Source organism: Brassica napus, chromosome A2, assembly GCF_020379485.1.
Source record: "Brassica napus cultivar Da-Ae chromosome A2, Da-Ae, whole genome shotgun sequence".
In the NCBI taxonomy this organism is placed as follows: Eukaryota; Viridiplantae; Streptophyta; class Magnoliopsida; order Brassicales; family Brassicaceae; genus Brassica; species Brassica napus.
This window is the reverse complement of record NC_063435.1, coordinates 1,553,191-1,576,933: the sequence shown is the minus strand read 5'-3', so window position 1 is coordinate 1,576,933 and position 23,743 is coordinate 1,553,191. Positions and strand designations below refer to the sequence as shown.

General features: G+C 36.3%; 6 protein-coding genes across 8 annotated transcripts; 2 read left to right on the top strand and 4 right to left on the bottom strand.

Moving 5' to 3' along the window:
* The first annotated feature begins 5,810 nt into the window (after positions 1-5,810).
* On the top strand, positions 5,811-10,290 carry LOC106367196 (protein NRT1/ PTR FAMILY 5.8). Of its 2 annotated transcripts, XM_048748498.1 has the most exons (4): positions 5,811-6,254; positions 8,568-8,772; positions 8,968-9,079; positions 9,398-10,290. In XM_048748498.1, the coding sequence occupies exons 1-4, from the start codon at positions 5,979-5,981 to the stop codon at positions 10,242-10,244; spliced, it is 1,440 nt and encodes a 479-aa protein (XP_048604455.1). In that variant the 5' UTR covers positions 5,811-5,978; the 3' UTR covers positions 10,245-10,290. The 2 variants fall into 2 exon arrangements, with proteins under 2 accessions (XP_048604455.1, XP_013662370.2); XM_013806916.3 differs by having other exon boundaries at positions 5,904-6,254; positions 8,568-9,079.
* Positions 10,291-10,622: 332 nt separating this feature from the next.
* On the top strand, positions 10,623-11,762 carry LOC106429896 (F-box protein At4g11590-like). Its single transcript, XM_013870664.2, has one exon. The coding sequence runs from the start codon at positions 10,623-10,625 to the stop codon at positions 11,760-11,762; it is 1,140 nt and encodes a 379-aa protein (XP_013726118.2).
* Positions 11,755-12,989, bottom strand: LOC106364617. The gene is made up of 4 exons (XM_013804154.3): positions 12,604-12,989; positions 12,317-12,370; positions 12,120-12,179; positions 11,755-12,003 (listed from the first exon to the last, which is right to left on the bottom strand). The coding sequence occupies exons 1-4, from the start codon at positions 12,892-12,894 to the stop codon at positions 11,875-11,877; spliced, it is 534 nt and encodes a 177-aa protein (XP_013659608.2). The 5' UTR covers positions 12,895-12,989; the 3' UTR covers positions 11,755-11,874.
* Positions 12,990-13,608: 619 nt separating this feature from the next.
* LOC106367198 lies at positions 13,609-14,649 on the bottom strand. Its single transcript, XM_013806919.3, has one exon. It carries the CDS (start codon positions 14,386-14,388, stop codon positions 13,861-13,863), a length of 528 nt encoding a protein of 175 aa, XP_013662373.1. The 5' UTR covers positions 14,389-14,649; the 3' UTR covers positions 13,609-13,860.
* Positions 14,650-15,300: 651 nt separating this feature from the next.
* Positions 15,301-18,153, bottom strand: LOC106367197. Of its 2 annotated transcripts, none has more exons than XM_013806917.3 (7): positions 17,917-18,153; positions 17,688-17,786; positions 17,391-17,570; positions 16,681-16,851; positions 16,409-16,612; positions 16,229-16,320; positions 15,301-16,151 (listed from the first exon to the last, which is right to left on the bottom strand). In XM_013806917.3, exons 1-7 carry the CDS (start codon positions 18,008-18,010, stop codon positions 15,549-15,551), a joined length of 1,443 nt encoding a protein of 480 aa, XP_013662371.2. In that variant the 5' UTR covers positions 18,011-18,153; the 3' UTR covers positions 15,301-15,548. The 2 variants fall into 2 exon arrangements, with proteins under 2 accessions (XP_013662371.2, XP_048604435.1); XM_048748478.1 differs by having other exon boundaries at positions 17,921-18,057.
* A 71-nt stretch (positions 18,154-18,224) lies between these two features.
* On the bottom strand, positions 18,225-22,881 carry LOC106367201 (potassium transporter 8). The gene is made up of 8 exons (XM_013806920.3): positions 22,527-22,881; positions 21,948-22,440; positions 21,811-21,864; positions 20,974-21,234; positions 20,826-20,878; positions 20,626-20,749; positions 20,293-20,547; positions 18,225-19,436 (listed from the first exon to the last, which is right to left on the bottom strand). The coding sequence occupies exons 1-8, from the start codon at positions 22,563-22,565 to the stop codon at positions 18,388-18,390; spliced, it is 2,328 nt and encodes a 775-aa protein (XP_013662374.2). The 5' UTR covers positions 22,566-22,881; the 3' UTR covers positions 18,225-18,387.
* Between the last annotated feature and the right edge of the window lie 862 nt (positions 22,882-23,743).

Below are 23,743 nucleotides of genomic sequence, written 5' to 3'. Positions count from 1 at the left end.
TATAGAAACTGGATAAGGGGATACCACCCGAATTAATTTCCGGCCAAGCCAAGCCAACTTGATTAATTGATGTACGTAAGTTATGATGGTGATAAGGTTATTACTTGTGATCTTATGTAACTACACTAGCGCTGATGTTTTAACTGCCGAAACACACGAAAATACGGATGACACTTAAATAAAAAGAATTATAATACACTAACCTAAGATTACGCAATAAAATTACTAATGAAATGTTTTTATATGGAAAATTAGGCGTGAAAGGTTCATGGCCTCATACTATACGTAAGTTTATATTCGCGTTTAAACCAGAAACAAAAGGTATCTTTTCATAAACTTTTGTTATTGTTGTTTTAGAGCTGAATAATCTTGTATTTTTGTAAACTTCAGTACTTCTGTGAAACAAAATGATAATCATTATAATATTCATGATCACTATATGAGAGTTGACCGCCCGAGACCACCTTATGTTTTTTTTTCTTTTATAGATATTTGTTAGGAGAAAAGGAAGATTAATTCGCAGCCACGAAAACCATTGGCTAGAACTCGACACAGCTTTTGTTTGGTTTCGAACTCTCTAATATACTTAGATGCTCCAGAATTATATATTATCAAAGTAACCAAGACACAGACACACACTCTCCCATGGATTTTAGGACACCCAATCACGAATGACCAAACTTCTTCGGCCTAAGTTTAGCAAAATATAAATTTTCATGAATACATACAAAATTTGATGCCTCAAATCAAAGATCATACTCTAAAAGAAAATTCTGCTAACTATTAATAAAACATTATTTATCAAATTTAAATCATGTTATTCTTATTCTTTTGCATCAATCACGTTTTCTTTTATAATTCTAATTTTAGCCCTGATTAAAAACTATTTTCTATGTATATAACAATAAATCTTATGTTTGTTGTTTTTGCTTTGTTGAAGGGGAAAGCACTGAGAGACCTCCACATAAATGTCACGCACGTAAGCTACTCAATTTGTGCAAGTCGACATATTGCCACTCACTATACTTTTCTCCAAAGCCAAACCCTAAAGTGGACTTTATTTTATCTTCCTTTTTTTTGTTTTAGATCTTTTTTTCTTACTTGTGTTTATATATAACTCGAATTATACAAATGATGCGAATTTGTTAGTGTTCCGTACATGTACATTGGATTCTAGCACATACTAATAAAATTATTCGTTTTATTTTCCACTATAAATATATCTTCCTCCTTTTTTATTTTTTCACTTAATGAGTATTTCATTGAGACTTGACAAACAAGTCCTACTCTCAGAACAGAGCATACAAGGGTTCAACTTCAACAAAAAAAATAGAGCACCAGTGAAACCATAGCAAAACAACCATTAGCTAAAAAGGGATGGTATCAGTTACACCACCATGGTTAATGTGAATAGATGGAAAATCATAATGGATATGGGCCATAATTAGCTATTGCCAGTAGTGTTCTATTATACAAACTTATTTTGCAATTTGCTTGTCTCAATCTCTTTTCAAGTAAAGGACTAAGAGACAAATTGCTAAAAGAGAGAGAAAAAGGAGAGTCTGTTATTAGTTTCTACATGCAGGGTATTACTAAAATGTTATTTTTTCATTTCACGATAAAAATAATTATGTCATCCATAATATTGAATATATCCCCTAAAGAAATAAAGTCTGCATAAAAAGTAGCTGATGAGTTAAAAGATAGCTTCCTGTTGAGTTGGAAGAAACGTATTTTTTTTTTGTCAACCATTTCTTTCATTCAATTAACTTAAACCACAGTATTTTTAATATTCATACCTTCAAGACTAGCCTTTGCCAGAGAAACAGCCTGAACATTATTAAAACAAGGAAAGCAACTAAAAGATAGAGGATTGAAGAGAGTAGCAAGGCTTCTAACGTCATGGAGAACACCTGCGATCTCGTTTAAAACAGACCCTAAGCGCAGGGTAAATATGAAGACTTGAGAGTCTGAGAATAAATGAAAACTAAGGAGGATTAATTCCTTAGCCTTGAGGAGAGCTGAGCGTAGCTTCAAAGCTTCAACCATGAGTGCAGAACCCACCAACGCTTGAAAAACTACCTTTGCATCTTGGCAGTTCCAGACAATTTCACAAAGGAGAGACATTAAAGTCTCAAGGGGCATCACGGTTAGAAGGTCAGCAGCATCAAAGATTGCTGAAAGGCAAGCAATTGAAGGCATAGTTTCTGCATCTGACAGAACCATCTTCGACACACTATCCCTTGTACCAACACCATTCAAGGCAGGTGAAAGTTTTGGAAAGAGACCACCCGAAACAGCTACAAACTCAGAACCGACGAAGCCTTGCTTTAAGAAGTCTGAAGGCTGTGAAGAGGACCACTGCCGACTGAGTAAACCTGAAATAAATGAAACCAAAACCACAAAGGAAAAGGTCCAAATAACCTCACACTGAGGTAAGAGACTGGTACACCACAGTGTAATATCCTCATACTGAGGTAAATAGAGTTTCATAATGAAACTCACAGAGCCTACAATATCCTCAAACTGAGGTAAAAAGAGCTTCAAAACGAGCACAACATCCTCAAACTGAGGTAAAAATAGCTTCAAAGAGAGCACAACATCCTCATTCCAAGGTAAAAGGAGACTCTTATTGAAATAACTAAAACCTAACAAAAGGCAAGGTTCCAAGATAAGTGATTTACTCCAATAGACTGAGGAACCCAAACCTTGTGAACGCTTGATGCAAGGAGCGAAGGGTCCAGCCAAAGGTAACCATGGGTTCTCCCCGAGAATAGGACACGATAGAGAACTGCACAAAGCAGTAGATAGTTGAACACCAGAAGACACAAGAGCTGAATCGTCAAAGCTAGAACGAGATCTTCGAGAGGAGGCTGAAGCTTCAAAGATATAAGGTCGACATAGAGGAAGGAACGAATCTGATGGGTCAGGAGGGTCTGGAGGTTCTGGAGGTGGAGCCACAGAAAGTAGATCTGAGAACCAAGTGAATAGCGGATCTGGATCTGAATCGGGAACAGAAATCGTCGAGGCTGAAAACCGAGGAAGCACCACTGTAGCCATGGCAGAAAGAAAGAGGAGGAAAGAAGAAGAAGATTCTCGTCGGTGGACGTGTCGGCGGAGACAGTAACGACGAAACCCTAGTCCGCCTTTATTGTCGCCTCGCTCATTGCTTTCTCTCTCTATCCGACGCTACTCGAGTTGGAAGAAACGTATATTTAATGAATTCTATGAAAATAAGGAATATATATATATATATATATATAATAAGTTTAGTTTCTAGTGCTTTATAAATACAATTCCTTTTTAGATTAAGCACAGAAAATAAATAAAAATAATCCTGTACTCAGTTGTATATGCATATAGGCGTGTGCACTGTACCAGATTTTATGGCCTAAAGGTTTATAAATACAGTCCCACACACAAAGCACAACCTTACTTCTTCTTATCTCCCTCGAATCTCTGTTTCAGGTTTCAGCCCACACATACACAAAAGCACAAGCTTTAACTATTCTTTATGATGGCTGAAGGAGAGAAAAGAAGAGGACTTAGCAAATCTTGTGCCCTTCTCATAGTGATTGCTGGGATAGAGAGATATGCATTCAAAGGAGTTGCATCAAACTTAGTGACATATTTAACTGATGTGGTAAAGATGAGCAATTCAAGAGCAGCCACGACTGTTAACACCTGGAGTGGCTTCACTTTCATGTCAAGTCTTAATGAGTATTTCATTGAGACTTGACAAACAAGTCCTACTCTCAGAACAGAGCATACAAGGGTTCAACTTCAACAAAAAAAATAGAGCACCAGTGAAACCATAGCAAAACAACCATTAGCTAAAAAGGGATGGTATCAGTTACACCACCATGGTTAATGTGAATAGATGGAAAATCATAATGGATATGGGCCATAATTAGCTATTGCCAGTAGTGTTCTATTATACAAACTTATTTTGCAATTTGCTTGTCTCAATCTCTTTTCAAGTAAAGGACTAAGAGACAAATTGCTAAAAGAGAGAGAAAAAGGAGAGTCTGTTATTAGTTTCTACATGCAGGGTATTACTAAAATGTTATTTTTTCATTTCACGATAAAAATAATTATGTCATCCATAATATTGAATATATCCCCTAAAGAAATAAAGTCTGCATAAAAAGTAGCTGATGAGTTAAAAGATAGCTTCCTGTTGAGTTGGAAGAAACGTATTTTTTTTTTGTCAACCATTTCTTTCATTCAATTAACTTAAACCACAGTATTTTTAATATTCATACCTTCAAGACTAGCCTTTGCCAGAGAAACAGCCTGAACATTATTAAAACAAGGAAAGCAACTAAAAGATAGAGGATTGAAGAGAGTAGCAAGGCTTCTAACGTCATGGAGAACACCTGCGATCTCGTTTAAAACAGACCCTAAGCGCAGGGTAAATATGAAGACTTGAGAGTCTGAGAATAAATGAAAACTAAGGAGGATTAATTCCTTAGCCTTGAGGAGAGCTGAGCGTAGCTTCAAAGCTTCAACCATGAGTGCAGAACCCACCAACGCTTGAAAAACTACCTTTGCATCTTGGCAGTTCCAGACAATTTCACAAAGGAGAGACATTAAAGTCTCAAGGGGCATCACGGTTAGAAGGTCAGCAGCATCAAAGATTGCTGAAAGGCAAGCAATTGAAGGCATAGTTTCTGCATCTGACAGAACCATCTTCGACACACTATCCCTTGTACCAACACCATTCAAGGCAGGTGAAAGTTTTGGAAAGAGACCACCCGAAACAGCTACAAACTCAGAACCGACGAAGCCTTGCTTTAAGAAGTCTGAAGGCTGTGAAGAGGACCACTGCCGACTGAGTAAACCTGAAATAAATGAAACCAAAACCACAAAGGAAAAGGTCCAAATAACCTCACACTGAGGTAAGAGACTGGTACACCACAGTGTAATATCCTCATACTGAGGTAAATAGAGTTTCATAATGAAACTCACAGAGCCTACAATATCCTCAAACTGAGGTAAAAAGAGCTTCAAAACGAGCACAACATCCTCAAACTGAGGTAAAAATAGCTTCAAAGAGAGCACAACATCCTCATTCCAAGGTAAAAGGAGACTCTTATTGAAATAACTAAAACCTAACAAAAGGCAAGGTTCCAAGATAAGTGATTTACTCCAATAGACTGAGGAACCCAAACCTTGTGAACGCTTGATGCAAGGAGCGAAGGGTCCAGCCAAAGGTAACCATGGGTTCTCCCCGAGAATAGGACACGATAGAGAACTGCACAAAGCAGTAGATAGTTGAACACCAGAAGACACAAGAGCTGAATCGTCAAAGCTAGAACGAGATCTTCGAGAGGAGGCTGAAGCTTCAAAGATATAAGGTCGACATAGAGGAAGGAACGAATCTGATGGGTCAGGAGGGTCTGGAGGTTCTGGAGGTGGAGCCACAGAAAGTAGATCTGAGAACCAAGTGAATAGCGGATCTGGATCTGAATCGGGAACAGAAATCGTCGAGGCTGAAAACCGAGGAAGCACCACTGTAGCCATGGCAGAAAGAAAGAGGAGGAAAGAAGAAGAAGATTCTCGTCGGTGGACGTGTCGGCGGAGACAGTAACGACGAAACCCTAGTCCGCCTTTATTGTCGCCTCGCTCATTGCTTTCTCTCTCTATCCGACGCTACTCGAGTTGGAAGAAACGTATATTTAATGAATTCTATGAAAATAAGGAATATATATATATATATATATAATAAGTTTAGTTTCTAGTGCTTTATAAATACAATTCCTTTTTAGATTAAGCACAGAAAATAAATAAAAATAATCCTGTACTCAGTTGTATATGCATATAGGCGTGTGCACTGTACCAGATTTTATGGCCTAAAGGTTTATAAATACAGTCCCACACACAAAGCACAACCTTACTTCTTCTTATCTCCCTCGAATCTCTGTTTCAGGTTTCAGCCCACACATACACAAAAGCACAAGCTTTAACTATTCTTTATGATGGCTGAAGGAGAGAAAAGAAGAGGACTTAGCAAATCTTGTGCCCTTCTCATAGTGATTGCTGGGATAGAGAGATATGCATTCAAAGGAGTTGCATCAAACTTAGTGACATATTTAACTGATGTGGTAAAGATGAGCAATTCAAGAGCAGCCACGACTGTTAACACCTGGAGTGGCTTCACTTTCATGTTGCCTCTTTTCTCTGCTCCTTTCGCTGATTCTTATTGGGACAGATTCTTCACCATCCTTGCTTCTTCTTCTCTCTACTTTGTGGTATGTATCACTATATCTACCAACCTTCTACTAGGATCAACAGTCAGAAAGAGTCTCTTTCATTTTTTCTTCAGAACATCTTCTCCTCTAAGTTTCTCTATTTATAGGTGAAAACAATAATATCCATGGTTCTTGTTAAAATTTTAAAGAGAGAAATTAAAACCCACCAACCTATTTTTTACGATTTTTTTCGGACTCAAATTAGAGTTGGAAGTTATTTCTCGAATATGTTTGTTTATGATGGGTGTTAATGATCATGTGACCCCCTCTTCTTTGCGCATTTTTTATGAGGTCTATTTGCTTGAAAACTGGAACCTTTAGGAATCAATACGAAACGTTTCTTGAGATTAATTTGTCTTTTGATGTGGTTAGGTACTAAGCATGTCAACATTTTGATGGATTTTCCTAGCAAATACTTTTTTTCACTAAATGTTTTATTACTAATCTTCCTTTTAGAGTATGGGACGTTAATGGAATCAAGCACATATTTCCGGTAGAGATTGGTTCCATAATGTGATTTTGGGGTCTTATCAGAAATAGTTAAGCCTCTAGTGTATACTCAACAATGATAATGGAACTCGAATCATTCCTCACTGATATTGACTATATATATTCCATTACTAGATCTTACACTACTGTTTTTAGGATGAACAAAAGTATATAAATAATAAATCCATTATTGTAAGCTATTTTTTTTTCATAAAAATCCCTTATATATTAAAGGAGAAGCATTGTAATAAATGCATTCACACTATAATAGACACCTGGCAGCCTCACGATGATTTGATAATAAATATGCTAATGCGTTCACACTATATTCATAAATGTGTTCACACTATATACTTTATATTTTTAATATAAAACTCATATGCATGGTTCTAATAAAACTTTGGATTTTTCGTTTCGAATCAAAACAAATAACGAATCAAAATGTAAACTATATATATATTATTTTTATTGTTTATGGATAAAGTCAGGCAAAATATTTTTAAATTTTGATTCCATTCGTTATCCGTTTTGATTTGAACAAAAAATATGGATATCTGTAACTCTACGAAGCAAATCAGTTACTAAAATATAATTAAAAAAAAAACAAATCACAAATTCTAATATTTTTAGGTACGGATATCAAATTCGTATAGAATGTTATATATATATATATATATATGTTATATATATTATAGTTTATATAAGTTTACAATATTTTATGAATTAAATTTATTATAATAGGTATTAAAGTTTAGAAAGTTAAATAATATTTTATTTTGTAATAAAATGTTATTATTAAATTTTTCAATTATTTTATAAATTTTATTTTATTTACAGATCAAATAGGATATTCTTTAAAATTCTAAATCATTTCGGTTATCAGAGTCACCGACTATCTAGGTGGCTAAAGATTGAATCGACTTGAATGCCTCCAAATACCCAGATATTTGATCTGTGCCCACATCTATTTACGGATACAAATGATTTTTCTTTATATGAAAACAATTCACTAATGTCAAGGCCTTTTTAATTTTTAATTAATTTTAATTTTATCTTTCATGTATTATTTGAACAAAAATGTCATTTAATATTAATTAACAATATCTTTATATATTTGTCATTTATTCTTATATACTTTTACATACACATACATGTGCACATTAATGTGAGCACCTTATAAATATTTACCACCACTACCACCACTGAAGTATCTATTTTTTGTTGGAAGTTGAAATATTTTTTTTTTTAATGCTTCTTTCACTACCGACCAAATTGTAGTGAAATGATTTATCTTAATAATTTTCTTTTCTTTTTCTTGAACTATTATCCGCTTATAAACTATGATATAAAAACACTGGTTCGACATGACGATTATCTTAAATTTATAACATGAAAATAAACAAATAATAGTAATTTTTGGTTTTACCAAAAAAAACTAAAAAATCAAACAATCTAACAGAACAAACCAAAATAAATATTAATTTAAAATAATGGTTATATTTTAGGAGATTAAAAACCAAAAAATAACTTAAAACCGAACCGATATCCAGATTAAACAAATTTAATGTGTTTTTATTAAAAATAACAAAACTAATAATCACATTCCGCGCAAGGCGCGGGTTATTACCTAGTTACTAGTATTTTTAAAAGCTGAACTTATATTTTAGGAACCAGAAGTTTGCTGTGGATATTATTTAAAATTTAGAATTTAAAGATTAAGTATTTGTGACTATTATTATTTTGAATTCATATTTTAGAGATTATAATTTTTGTTAATTATGTAAGTTACTAATGTTTGGCATTTTGTTGGGTATGTTTAAAAAGGGACTAGTGGGATTGACATATACGGCATTTGATGGGTCACGTTCCACTACTAAAACCATTTCTCTTTACTTCCTCTACACTTCACTAAGCCTCATCGCTCTCGGCTTAGGCGTCTTAAACCCATCGCTTCAAGCATTTGGTGCTGACCAGCTTGACCACGACCTTGACCACGACCACGAGACATCCTTAGAAGTCAAATCGAACCGTAAGTCTCATTTTTTTCAATGGTGGTACTTTGGTGTCTGCGCCGGTAGTCTTCTAGGAGTCACCGTCATGGCTTATATACAAGATACATTTGGTTGGGTTTTCGGTTTTGCAATCCCAACCGCTTCCATGCTATTGTTGATCCTCTTGTTCCTATGTGGCTGTGTGGTTTATGTGTATGCTGACTCGGGTCTAGACCCAAAAGCTAAACCATTTCAAAGGATATTAGAGTATATCAAAGGAGCAGTGTGGAGAAGAAGTAAGATCACTCTTGTGAATAACCATGACTTGAATGCCATGGAGCTAGAGTAAGTCATAAATTTGATGTTTTATTCTCCGGTTCTCGGTTTAGTCTTTTCCGGTTTAATCTCTGGTTTTGAGTTAAATCTGGTTTCCTGGCAAATATATGTTTTTAAAAATAGTTTAAATTCAGTACTTTTGGCAAGTAAATTTAAAATATATTTAATTGGTTTTTTAAATTTGACTCAGTCGATTTTTTTCCGGTACAATTGGATTTTGGTTATGGTTTGTTTTAAGTTTGTATACATATTTTCTTCGGTTTGGTTTATGAATTGGTTAACACCCCCTAATTAATTCATGCTCTTGGTTTGTTGTATTATATATAGGCTGCAAGAGAAGCCTCTATGTAACTGTAGCAACACTGCATCCACTACTACAAGCAAGACCTTAGCTAATGAAAAAAACTGCAATCACAGTTTCTCAGGCCTCGAAACCGTGAAGCTTTTGCTTCGTCTCTTACCAGTATGGACCATGCTTCTAACCTTTGCAGTCATATTCCAACAACCAGCAACATTTTTCACAAAGCAAGGTATGGCTATGAAGAGAAACATCGGACCAAACTTCAAAATCCCACCCGCAACGTTACAAAGCACAATCACTCTCTCTATAATCCTTCTCATGCCGTTATACGACAAAGTTTTGATCCCAATAGCCAAGAAAATAACGAAAAACGAAAAGGGTATTCCTGTGATGGAGAGAATGGGAATAGGGATGTTCTTGTCCATCATCGCCATTGTTATAGCAGCTTTAGTCGAAAGGAAAAGACTAATGATAAGCAAGAAGATGAAGACTTCACCAAACTCTTCAGACCCGTTGAGCATATTCTGGCTCTTGCCTCAGTACATTCTACTAGGAGTCTCGGACATTTTCACGGTCGTTGGCATGCAAGAGTTCTTTTACAGCGAGGTTCCCGTTAGCATGAGAACGATGGGGTTTGCTTTGTACACGAGTGTGTTCGGTGTGGGGAGTTTTGTGAGCGCTGCGCTGATCTCGGTCATCGAGAGTTGTACAAAGTCAAGAGGTGAGAGACAGAACTGGTTTGCTGATGATATGTCGGAAGCTAGACTTGATAACTACTATTGGCTTTTGGCTTTTACAAGTGCCATTAGCTTTTTGATGTATATTGTTATTTGCAAACACTTTAAGAGTAGTAGTAGTCGTGATGGTCAATGAGATGAAAACTGTTTATCAACTAAAATTACTTATTCTTCAAGGTTTATTATGATATTACAAATTATAAAAAAAATATTATACAACTAGAATCGTTAATGAACCGTAGTCAAACCTCTCACAATCTAAAAAAATATTGGGAAGATCTACAATATCTATAACGTTTTGTAAGTGCTTAACATATAGCATACAATATTATTTGGCTTATTATTCTTCTCTAGTTGACTATGAACTTTTTCTTTGTGATCAAGAAGACGTGCATCAGTGTAGAGCTACGGTTTCTTAGGGACTAAATGGCTTTTTTTTTTATCTCGAAATACTAATTATTTTCAACTAAACATCTCAGAAATCAATACGTTTAAGTGATCAATAATAACCACCATGGAAATACCAAGGGTTGATAAGATCATGACCTCACAAGAAAGCAAGGATGGAGGTATCAAAGGAGGATACTCACATCCTATTCCTCTAGAGCTTCTGTTCATTATTTTCTTAAGATTACCTGCCAAAACCTTAGCGAGATGTGTCTGTGTATCAAAGCTTTGGGCCTCCATAATCCGCAGTCAAGATTTCATCATATCTTTCCAATCTCAGTCACGCATCCTCTTCTTTATAAGGGATTATTACCAAACAAGATTCGAGAACCGGTTCTTCTTGTCAAACCAACAAGAAGGAACATCATCTCTTCTTTCACGCACCACATGTCACGTCTCTGATTCAAGATCCAGATGTCGTCAGCCTCAAGAAGTCAACGGCTTGATATGTTGTGGATACGGTACGAGCCCAGTGATTTATAACCCCACCTCAGGAAAATCACTAACCTTACCAAGAATCTACCTCGGCCAAAACGTTGGACCGTACGTTGAAAACATTCTTGGATACGATCCAATCAACGAGGAGTATAAGGTATTGTCCATGACTCCGTTACCTGGTAACCATAGTGGTGATAGCATAATACCATATAAGGAACACAAAGTGTTTACGTTGGGATCTGAAGGTTCATGGAGAATGGTCGAGTGTAACACGATTCATTGTCCTGGAACTATTAGTGTATGTATCAACGGGGTTGTGTATTACGGTGCTTACGTAGGAGATGGTATGAAGCAACGTAGCTTAGTGAGATTTGACGTGAGGACTGAAAAGTTCGGTTTTACGAAAATGCCAGAGTCTGTCCAAACGCTAAGTTATTATTCATCAACTCTAATGAACTACAATGGAAAAATAGCCTTAGCTTATTCAAAAGGTTATGATACATATGAGTTGTGGGTTTTGGAAGATGAATGGTCTAAGATGTGTTTTTCCACAAGGTCATGGACACAACCTTGTATTAAATTTAACGTTGAGGGGATTACTAGAATGGGTGAGATTATTTTGACGCCGAGGTATGGGGGTGAGTTCTATGTTGTCTATTACAATCTAGTGACGAAACAATTTAGAAAAATTGATATTGAAGGATATAAAAGTCCTGGTGGAGTAGTTGTTTCATGGGAGTATGTTGAAGCTAGTACCATGCTTTTGTAAGAAAAGTGAGAGTTCATTACTTTTGTAATATGGCACATTGTCATTTTGTAATTAAATTTAAACATTAATGTGTTTTTTTTAATCACAAAAATGGAGGAGGCAGATGATTCAATTAGACAAGAACTTCATCTTCGTCTTCAAAGCTCAGATTCAAAGTTTGTAACTTAAAGCCAGCTCCTTGTATAGTCTCCACCAAGCTTGACGCCACTCCTGTTGCTTGAACCGTTGTTTGCTTTGAAAGCTTCACACAAATACCACATTGAAGATAAAATAAGTCAGATTCATAGGCTGATCCAAATCATACACATATATACAAAGTCAATGAATGTAACAAGAGAATGGTGGATGTAAACATACCTCAACAACGGCAACACCTTCAGCAACTTGAACCTTTAAATTGGAAACTCCGTCGATGTCCTGAAAGAACAAACAAGCTTTGCTATTGGATTTTTTTATTCATTGTTGATTACATAGATTGGATTGAATCTAAACAAGTAACCAAAACGGTTGTAAATACAATCCAATAAACTGAAAAGAAACAAAATATTATTTACCTGTAAGGCCTTTGTGACATTAGGAACAGCTGCTTCATTCAAAGTTCCATCAGCCTTCCAAAATCAAGCAAATGATCAGACTCAAATGTTATTGTGAAGCTATAAGCAAATGATCAGACTAATTATCCAATGAAGATTATTAGAGTTTGCTAAACAGATAACTAATTATCAATAACTTGTACAAATAGATACAATGTGCCCTAGTTACATACGAAAGATTCTAGCTTATAATCTACTCACTAACTGCTACTTGTAACCGTACAGTCACTCACATAAGGTGAAGGTACCTGAAAAAACATGGTGAGCATGTCTGAAGGAGAGACAGGGACAGAGACAGTCTCTTTCTGTTGCTGCTCATCCTCTGCGACTGCGACGGCTTCTCCTCCTTCGCCAAGGGACGAAAGCTTCCTCAGCCCAAGACGGTTCTGTTTCGTGAAGATGCAGATTCTGCTGTTTCCGATGGGTTTGGATCGAAAGGTGAGGTTTTTGGATGGAGGAAGGAGATGGGTCGAAGAAAGGTTAAGGCTTTTGGTTGTTGATAAGGAGTGGAAAGTAGAAGAAGCTGTAATCGTCGCCATTTTCGCTACTACCTTCCCCAATCTTCAGTCACTCCGATAAGGTTGTGAGTAAATAGATAATGCATCTTTTATGTTTTTCTAATATATGTTTTTTATTGTTGAGATAAAAGTCTTATGATATATAACAATTAAATTATTTTGCTTCGTTATTCCTTTTTCATTTAAAAACGGTAGTGAGTAAAAGGCAAAAAATTGAAAGAAAAAAATTGGAATGAAAAATATTGTAATTAGATTTTTTTTCAACCCAGTTTTCCAAATTTCATTTCTCTTTTTAAAGACAAAACTGATTAAATAAAACGTTCAAACAATATGAAATTAGGATTTTTTTTGTTATTTTAGTTTTCAATTTTCAAAAAGATTTATTTTAATTTTTATATTATTTGGCTTAGACACACAAATTCAGTTTGATTGTTGAGTTTTTGTATAACCAAAACAGTTTGGCAAAATAAAATGAACATTAAAATATATAATTTTATAAAATTGAGTGTTAAAATGATTTGTGCACCCCAAAAAAAAAAAGAATGTTAAAATGTTTTGATTGAAAGTTGTGAATTGCTTTGTTTTTTTCATTTTGAAAGTCATGGCTTTTCATCAGCAGTTTTCAAAAAGTCCTAAGAAAATTAAGCTTTAACTTATTTTGTAGAATTCGACGGATGAATGCAAATTGAGCTCATTTTGATTCACTATTTGCATTGCATTAATCAATCAGAAAGATTTCTTCCCTTGCACACAAGTTTTTGTTCATGAAAGCCACCTCAACGTTGAGAGAAATTATTGATCAAAAGAAAATTTTCAATTTGAAGTGAAAAAGAATATTACAAACAAACAAAAAAATGAAAATGTGTAAAAAAAGTAATAATTCTTCTTCGAATCTTTCATCTAAAAAATGTCACGTCTTTCATCGGTGCATCGCACGTTAGAATCCATACCACGGTAAAAAAAAAAAAACAGACAAGCGCGTGACTCTTACTTAACCAGCGGCAGCGGTGGCGCGTAGCTATCATTGTCGAAATCAATGGAAGATTTGGTGGAGACCGGCAGAGACGGCGAGGTGAACCTCATCGAGTAATCACGGTAAGGAAACTCGTCCTCGAAATGCCCCGTCTGTTTACCATCATCAAAATTCAACGAGTAACTCCAAGAATCGTACCGGAAATCAACATGATCCGTCCTATTACCACCACCACCGCCGTCTCCGACCCCGCCGCAGCAGTGACTCCGGCCAACGCGGCGGATGAACGTTTTCCACTTGGGACCAGCCAAGATCTCGGACCACTCCCTCATCTTGCTCCACCCTGACATCCACCAGCGCTCGTCAGGCTCGAGTTTATCCACGGTTCTGATTCGTTGCCACCATACGGATCCTCCGTGACTAGACGGCTGAGATGATCCGAGACACGGGAGGAAGAGACAGCAGCCTCGTTTGGCGAACATCGCTTCGTGCATGTCGTCGGTTGTGTCCATTTCAGAGATGGGAAAAGATTGAAGCCCCATTGGTTGGGAGAGGAACAGAGTTTGGATTCGATTCTTTGAATCTTTCCTTCCTCTGTGTTCTCTCCAACCCTAACCCTAATGTTCCCCCCTCTTGCAAGTTATGTCTTTACGAATCCTTTTCTTAAGGCGAGAGGGATGGGAATAATAAATGGTAGCTAAAAAACAATAGCTGGAATTGCGTAATGCCAAGCTGGTTTTTGAATATATTCGTCATCAACCGCTTTTCGATTTTCTACCATAAACTGAAAATGTACCGGTCTACTTTTTTTTTTTTAAATGCATGTTAGATCGAATTGGTTTATGGTGCTGTAAACAGTTGTGGCCGGTAGGTTTTTCATCGATGCTGATATGTTACTGACGTGACGACAGACAAGATCTGGTGTTCCTCCGTTCAGTCTCATGCGGTCCTCCCTAAACGTGGGGAAGAATCTTCCCAAAATACTAGCCGGCCAATTATCATTTTTCTAATAAACTTATACCACCGACTATTGATAACACATTAATAACAAAAAAAAAATTATAATCTACCCTTCAACCGGTGACCGTTTAATTGAACAGAAAAAAAAATAGTGAATAAAAATTCAGTTGATGAAATGAATAAAAAAAATATAGAACTATGTTCAGTTCATTCCCAATCGAAATTGGAAGAGTAATTTTTTTTCTTTACAAATTCCTTAAAAAATAAGAGGAATAGAATGAGGCGCATGTGTCTGTAGTTTGACAAAAAAAAATTCAACATGATCGGTATAAAAATTAAGGAATATAAATTTCACCATTATTTTGTTCATAAAGTGTGGTCACCAATTAAAACTTTTTATAAATATAATATTTTTCATTTGTTCACATATATTGAAAAACATATCAAATATGATGTGCTATCTTCTATAAGTATCAATCTATAATAAAGTTAAATCAGTAGAATTTAATAAACTCAATTAATTTTTCTTAAAAATTATAATATTATTAAACAATAGAATTTTTTTCCAAAACATCTTACTTATATATTTAAAAGCACCTATCATCAGTAATATGGTTTGCTTACTATAGCAAAGTAACCAAACTACCAAGCAAAAAAAGTAAGTTAAGACTCAAGGCTAATAAACACAAAAGCATATATAGTACACACATTCTAGGTGAATTATGAAAATTTGAGTTTGTAATCAGTAAACATGAGAAGAGTATCCCATGTAATTGATTCTAGGCCGTAGATTTCGCTGATCATTCATGGCTTCGTTGAAATCAACGGCCTTGATCACCATGGCTTCTCGTCGACCGTCCTGCTCCTGAACCGCCCCAAACACAAACTCGTTCTTCTCTCGGTTATCTTCGAACTTCCCTGTGTCGTTCACATTTCGTTTCTGCTGGTTTTCGTATTGGTCATAATCTTGGTAATAAGACCGGTTTTGCTTTGTTCCTTGTGCTCTAAGGTAGGTTTTATCCGTATTTGTACCTGATCTCGGTTCTAAACCCGGCGGTCCATCTTCTTCCGGTATAGCAAAGCTCTCTTGTACCGGCGCCCACTGGTCCGGTTGTTGCTGATTTCGGTACTGGAAGCTTTCTGGAGTAACATTCCTTGAACCGGATATCATCTCAGAAACCGAAGAACCGGTTTTAACCACAAGCTTTCCAAGCGAACCGAGAAATCCTTCTTCTTTTTCCGGTTCATGTTGAGGTGGGATTAATGGCTGTCGAACCGGTCTTGGATAACGTTGATATGGAGCCATTGTCATGTTCGGTTTAGCTACATGATGTCTCTTATTATCCTGAAATTAAAAAAAAACGGACCAATGATGCTAATTGGTTCCGGTTTAACCGAACTAAACCAATCTGTTCAACTTACATGACGAAACGAAGAGAACAATGATCGTACTCTACGTACTAATAATGCAAGCATATATCCAAAAAATGCAGCAGCAACGAGCAAAGCGGTTCCTGCACATACACAAACCATAACAGCATCGTTTCAAGCAAAACCACAAAACAAAAACAAAAACAAACCTAGCTTGTTTGAAAAGTTAACCAAGATGAAGATCTGTTTCCGGTTCGTGATGAGAACAGTCGTGATCGTGAAGCTGAATCTCTCTAATCATTTGATTTCCTCGATCAGTAACTAAAAGAGAGCAGGTTGAAGAGACATAGATGAGATCAAAGTCATTGGAGAGTCTCATCATCTCCTCTTTAGATCCGCCGCTACGTCTTCCACCAACGCCGATGGTTGAGACTCCTGAAAACAAATAAAACTATTACAAAAAAGAGATTGTAATTGCGTTTCGTAATCTTATGTGTAGTTACCGTCGTCGCTGATCTTGCGTATGGCCATATTGTTAGTATCTGCGACGTAGATGTTTCCACTGTCGTCTATAGCTAACCCTCGAGGACGATTCATTTTAGCTTCTTTGAGCTTTCCGTCCACGTGTCCTGTGTAGCCTTCTTGTGAACCAGAGACGAGCTTTGCTTTACCATCTTCGGTAGATTTAAAAACCCAAATATTAACAAATCCGTTGTGAGATTAGTACAAACGCGAGAAGCAAAACCAAGAATCTTAATACATTTATTTGAATTTTTGAATCTATCTAAAAGTAAGAGTTTGGGTGCTTTAATGTGAGGAAAGTTGGTTAACTTGAAGAACAAGAAACAGCAGAAAGAATAAACCTGAAAAACAGAGAAACAGAACATGGATAAAAGCTAAATGTGTCGTGTTGTGGACTAAAGTAAAAAAAAGTTTTAATTTCTCAAAGAAAGAAACTTTGTAATAGAAAAACTAAAGAAACTCACTTTCTTTACTGAACTAATAAAAAGCAAAAGAACATGAATCCACATCTTGAAGCAAAGCATAATTGTAAATAAATGATTCAACTTTTTGATGGGTCATTATAAATTTTTAATATATGATTGTGTATGTGTCCAGTGAAATCGAACTTTGGAGCTTTTTTCCCACAAAATCTATTTCAAGAAGAAGATGAACTTCAGTTACAAAAAAAAAAAGAAGAAGATGAACTTACATCTGGAAAGAGGCATTGATATTTTGTGGATGTTACTATTCTCGGAATCCAAGACAATAAGTTCTTCTCCATTAGGGGAAACTTCAATCGCATAAGGCTCAATCCCCAGCTTACTTCCATCAAACACTGTTTCTATATTATATCCACTTTCATATTTCACCATCGAACGGCTTGAAACACCTGTGACATTTTCAATTTTATTATATTTCAGTTTTTACACTGAAACTTTGACAACAAGATCATAATAGGAACTATGCAAGTATATAGGAGTAACATTTTGGTTGTGGGTTGTCTTACCAGATTTTGTGGTGGTTGTTGTGGTTGTAGATGTCTGAAGAGACCACAACAATTTCCACAGCATTGATGCTACATTTGTCACAAGTCCACTTACAATCTCTGTTCCCAAAACAAATAAAAACAAGAACATCTTCAGACATTTACTAGTTATTACAACAAAAAATGGAAACATTTATCAAAAGGATGTTCTTTTAAACAAATAATCAAATTAGGATAATGAAGAACTCACTAACAGGAGGCGGCTTAGCTGAAACTGAAGACAACCCACAGAAGAAAAACAAGAAAATTAGAGACAGAACCACCCAGTTTCCATGTTTCCCCATCTTTTTGTTTTGTAAGGGAAACAGAGCAAGCGTTGCTTACAAGTTAGGGATGTATTTGGTTCTATGCACTTATATATACATGATCAGCTAAGCCGACAAAAGAGAAGATTTGCAGTTAAAGAAACATAAAGAGACAAGAATCATATGCTCTTGAGTCTTGTCTACTTATTGTTCAATCTCTCTTTTTTAGATCTTTATCAGTAGGGACAAACTATTACAAAAAACGAAAAAGCACATCTTACTTATGCCACAAGCAACTCTAACATCTCTACACAAAAGTTACAACTTACAACAACAACAAAAACCTCATAAACTTAACTTTAATTTACAATATTCAAATTTAACAAAAAAAAAAGAAAACGTGTAGTCACACTCACTTACACTATATAAACCATACCAACTTCTAAAGTAGAAGCATGAGGAGTAGACAAACCATAACAAGGACCTCTCGAGTTCCTCCTCAGAAAATCATACCCAAAGTTAATAGCCATCTTCTTCATCACACTCGAACCCGACTTCGCCCTCACGTAAGAATGCCCCATTATAAACGCCATCCCCGCCTCACGCGCCTCCGTCAGCTCCGTCAACTCCTCCTCCGCTGATCTATCTATCCTCGAACTCTCCGGCAACACGAACCGCACCCTTTTCTTAACTCTCGGCGAAGGAGCCTGCGCCTCAGTCACCTCCGATTGTTCCCCATCGTCTTCATATATCTGAACACCTTCGAGATTAGAGGAGGAAGCCGCCACGACCGTAAGCCTCTCGTTGCTCCCCGTCTCGTTTTCTCGGTCTGGTGACTCATCAAACGCTTTGTCCGAACGTATAAACTCTGCTATACTACAGATTAGGTCTTGCTCAAACTCCACGTCATCTTTATGCACGTCACGGTAACCATACCGGGCGATACACCGGTATAACCGGTACTCCTTCGGTCCGACCCTACCGACTAAAAACCGTTCTTCCGGTTTAACGTGCGGGACGGGGACAGACTTCACGCAGAGGAAGACAACAACCTGGTGGAACGCGGGGAGGTTAGTGATGAAATGAGAGAATATCGCTGGTATGCCCGAGACGAGTTCCGTGTTGATCACGCCAATACCGCGGACGCGGACGATTCCTAGGTTAGAGGAGCCGAAGAGCGTGAGGAGCCAGTTGATGGAGACTTTGTTCTGGACGTCGAACTCGTAGCGCATGACGGTTCCGTAGTGCCAGACGTACATGATGAGGAGGAAGATGAAGGAGAGGGCGAGGGGGACCCACGCGCCTTCGAGGAACTTGATGAGGGAAGCTGAGAAGTAGAGGGATTCGATTGTTCCGAAGAAGAAGATGAAGGCTAGCGCGTAGAGTGAGCTTTTGCGCCAGCATAGGACTATTACGAGGGACATGAGGCAGGTTGTTACTAGCATAACGGTAATAACCGCCAAACCTGCATACATGTTACAGAGAAAAAAAGATTCAGAACATATGTGTTTAGTAGTGGAAAAAGGCTTATTTCAGACTTTTTGCGTCCTGTTTTTCCTTCATGAACAATAGACCAGTGCATATTTTCATCACTAGCAACAAATAAATTCAAATTAATAATATATAAACTTTACAAAATGCGCTTAAAAGTACATTGATCGTAACAAGAGTTAGTCAACTGTTAATCCGGCCGACTTGGCAGCAGACCCGGCTTTATACGTGTGCCAGAGGTGCAACAGCACAGGGTCTTAGATTTTCTTTTTAAATTTCTTTAAGCTTTAGGGCCCTAAATTTCTTTTCAAAATGTTATCATCCAACATTTACACACATTTCTGTAAGCTTTAGGGCCCTAAATTTCTTTAAAAAAATGTTATTATCCAACACATATACACAGAGCTAGGATAGAAAGATAAATCAGCATGTGTTATTATAGTGACTTTGTAAAACCCGTTCATTTTTACAGGGCATTACTCTGCCAGATTTAATTGGTTTTATCATTATTTTTATAAAAAAAATTTGCAGCACAGGGTCTTTGCAAACTTTGAGCCGGGCCTGCTTGGCAGACACCATAACAAGAGTTAGTGGGAACTCGAGTGAGCTGAGCCGAGTTAATGGTTGACTAACTTTTGTTACGGTCAATATAGTTTTACACATGTTTTATAATGTTCAGATAGTTAATTTGAATTTATTTGTAGTTCATGATGAAATATTCACGGATCAATTGTTTATGAAGGAAAATGCATGACGTGAAAAGTGAGAGTTGAAATAAGCCATTCATTTTCCTTTTAGTTGGTTATGACTATGGTTTAAGGATACTGTACCTGAGGCATTGCTTATGTGTTTGGTGTCGCGGAACCCTACAGTCACTGCCAAGCATAATAGCATGAGAGTCCAGTTGATCTCCGGGATATAAATCTGGCCGTGCATTTTCGACGATGTGTGGACGATTTTGACTTTAGGGAAGCAACCTAGAGAAGTGCATTGCTTGATGATCGAGAATGTTCCCGTGATTATCGCCTGGCTTCCGACAACAGCCGCAAGAATGGCAATTGCAAGAACCGGCCATCTTATTTTCTCTGTACACAACAAACAAACTAGTGAAAACTATGCCAGCATTGCATGTTAATCGGTTAAAAGATGGTGAATGCATTTACCTGGTACTGAAACGTAGAAGCCTATCCGGTAATCACTCTCGAGAACATGGTGCTTAGACAGATAAGCAGCTTGACCCATGTATGCAAGTATTAACGACGGATAAACAGCGAATGTGAACGCAATCTGCAGCCAAGGAGCAAATGCAAGTTTCAGGATAAGCTAATAAGAGTACACACTTTACAAATAAAATAATTTTTACCTGTATTGACAACTGAGTGAAGTGTCCTAGATCAGCAAACATAGCTTCTGAGCCTGTGGATAAACCGCAAAGGAAATAAGTTAAAAGGGTTTCAAAACTCATGAAAAGAATACAAAAACTGTTCTGTTCCTTCTCTGTTTTTAATTACCTGTTATGCATAAAAGGATGCCACCGAGAGACATCCAGCCACGTGTACCAGTTTTTTTGAGGAACTTGTATATGTAATAAGGAGACAACGCTTTGTAAACATGAGGATTCCAATGGAAGATGTTGTATACACCAATTGTGCTTATGCAAAGAAGCCATGCAAGTACAATGGGAGCAAACAAAAAGCCTAAACGGTGTGTTCCATAGTGTTGTAGCGAGAACAATAGTATCAGTATGGCGCAGACTACAGGCACCTCCACATCTGCATAATGAAGTTTTAATCAACTATTTACCGATTAAGACCAAGAAGGTTTACATCAGATTCTACAAGAACTTATGCAGTCTTATCCAAACCAACCAACTTTTCTTTATTTGACCACTTGATGATCACTTTTCAGAATAAGCTTTATGACTTTTTAGTCTTTTATATTCCTCTAGCTTTATTTCTTTGTTTTTATAAATCAACTTTAACTCCTAAACCACATTCATTAATTTATGATTATAAAAAGAATGCATTTGCATCAGCCTCACCTTCCACACTCAAAGGTTAACTTATTTTATACTTAATTAAGAAGGTTCATGTTAATCCTACATGGTTTCAAACCTAACTTGAATATTACCATCTTTAGCATTCCTACACAATGTTCACGAACTGGCTAGGCAGTGATTAGTTTTTTTATAGAGGATTATTGTTTAGGCAAGACCGATTTTTTTAATGCGCAGACCAATTTTAAAAAAAAATTGCTCTAAAAAATTCGTTTTGTTTAAGTCCAATTTGCTTAAACCAGTTTTTAGAACACTGCTCCTACATATTTAATCAAGATAGTAGAGAGCTTACATTGATGTTGCTGCTTGGACATGGATAACTCTAATCCAGAGACTGCTGAGAAAACTGCAAAAAAATAAAATAAAAATCAGCATCTAAGATCTTGAAAAGTCCACACAAATCTGAGAAGAATCAAATCTTTTTATTACCAGAGATTGCAGGTGTTAGAACACCATCACCAATAACCATACAAGTCCCAATCAAAGCAAGAACAAGCAACATGTTCTGAAGAACCTTATGCTTCTCCAATGTGTTTTTCAAACTCCACCCCTTAGCTTTTAAATTTCTCGGATTGTCCCCGGAAGTTTTCTTATACTCAGAAAGGTCCTCATCAGCGAGCTGGAAATTAGGCAAAGAGCTGATTCTAGCATGGCGACAGAGTAAAGAGTAGAGAGCAAAAGTCCCACCTTCGCCATTATCATCAGCACGAAGAACAATAATGACGTACTTGACTAATGGGATTAGAGTTAATGTCCAGAAGATGAGAGACAGAACACCAAAGATCTCTTCGTTTGTTTCAGAGTGTTGGATGTCTTCAGCGAAAGTGCTCTTGTAGACATACAATGGTGAAGTAGCTAAATCTCCGTAGACCACACCTAAGCTCTGGTAAGCTAATGTCAGAACCGTCCACCAAGATTCTTTCTGCAGACAGAAAAAAAAAACAGAATTAGCAACAAAGGTTTGGATTTTGGAATTAAATTTGAACTGGATGAAGTTCAGAGATTGACCTTAACTTGGTTCCTTGGGCTCAGACGCTCGAGATCCATGATTGTTTCTTTTTTTCTTAGCTGATATGAATTTCAAGAAGGGATTTGGTTCGTGGAAGACAAGAAAGATTGGGGGATATAACTCGATTGACGTTACACAAGTTTCTTTTTGGATTCTTTGGATATGTGATTTTTAATGCATTGAAATGAGAAAGATTTGGCCAAAATCAAGAACCACAATAAGGAAGGAGGGAGAGAGAGAAGAGGCATAACTACAAAACATATGAAAGAATCATTATTTGACTGCCACAAATACAACTACAAAATATCATACTCTTCAAAAAAAAAAACAGTGGGGCCTTCTTTGTTATGGAAGAATGTGCAAATCTTAAAATAATAAATGGCCCTATATATATATATATCATATAAAATTGTATTTTTATAACTATTCATATGTATAGGTGTTGTATATGTGTGTTTGTGTCAGCTTTAACATAAAACAATTATACGTAAAAATGCTATGAGATTATGACTAAAATAACTAGATGCACTAATAAATCTTTTACTCTTTCAATAAGCTATATAAAATTACAATACTAGATGGAATTTTTCAAGCATTTGATATATACTTAGCTTAGCTGGTTATAAAGAAATGAACCAATCCAGATTTTTTTTTTCAATATATAAATTTTCAAATGAAACAACGTGTCAAAAAAAGAAAAAACAACGTACTATTGTCACCGCTACTTCCTCTATATTTTTTAGAATACAAATTGAAATGTTTTATAAAAATAATTGTTTTGTAGTTTTAGTGGAAACTGTGGATCAAAGTACCACAAATTTGCAAGTGACCATAGAAAGGTCAGAGATTGGAAAATAGTATGGGAGATAAATAATATTAATGATAAATAAAGAATTAATGGGAGATGGGTGGGGAATGAATAGATTGCTGTCTTCATCACTTTTTATTTTTTAAAACTTTGATAGTTTGATAGTACCAAGAGATTCTATTATATTCTTTGATTTTTACATTAGGGTATATTTTTGTGTGACCTGTTTGTTCATCCTCTCCAACTCACAAATCCATAAATTATTCACACACCTCCCAAAACTATATACAAATGTTCAAATCAGAATTTTTTGATTTTATTTTGATTTAAAAATGGTTTGACACGTGTGTATGTAGATGCAGGGATTTTAGTGTGGCAGCACCTTCAAGCCTTTCTTATCAAGACCTA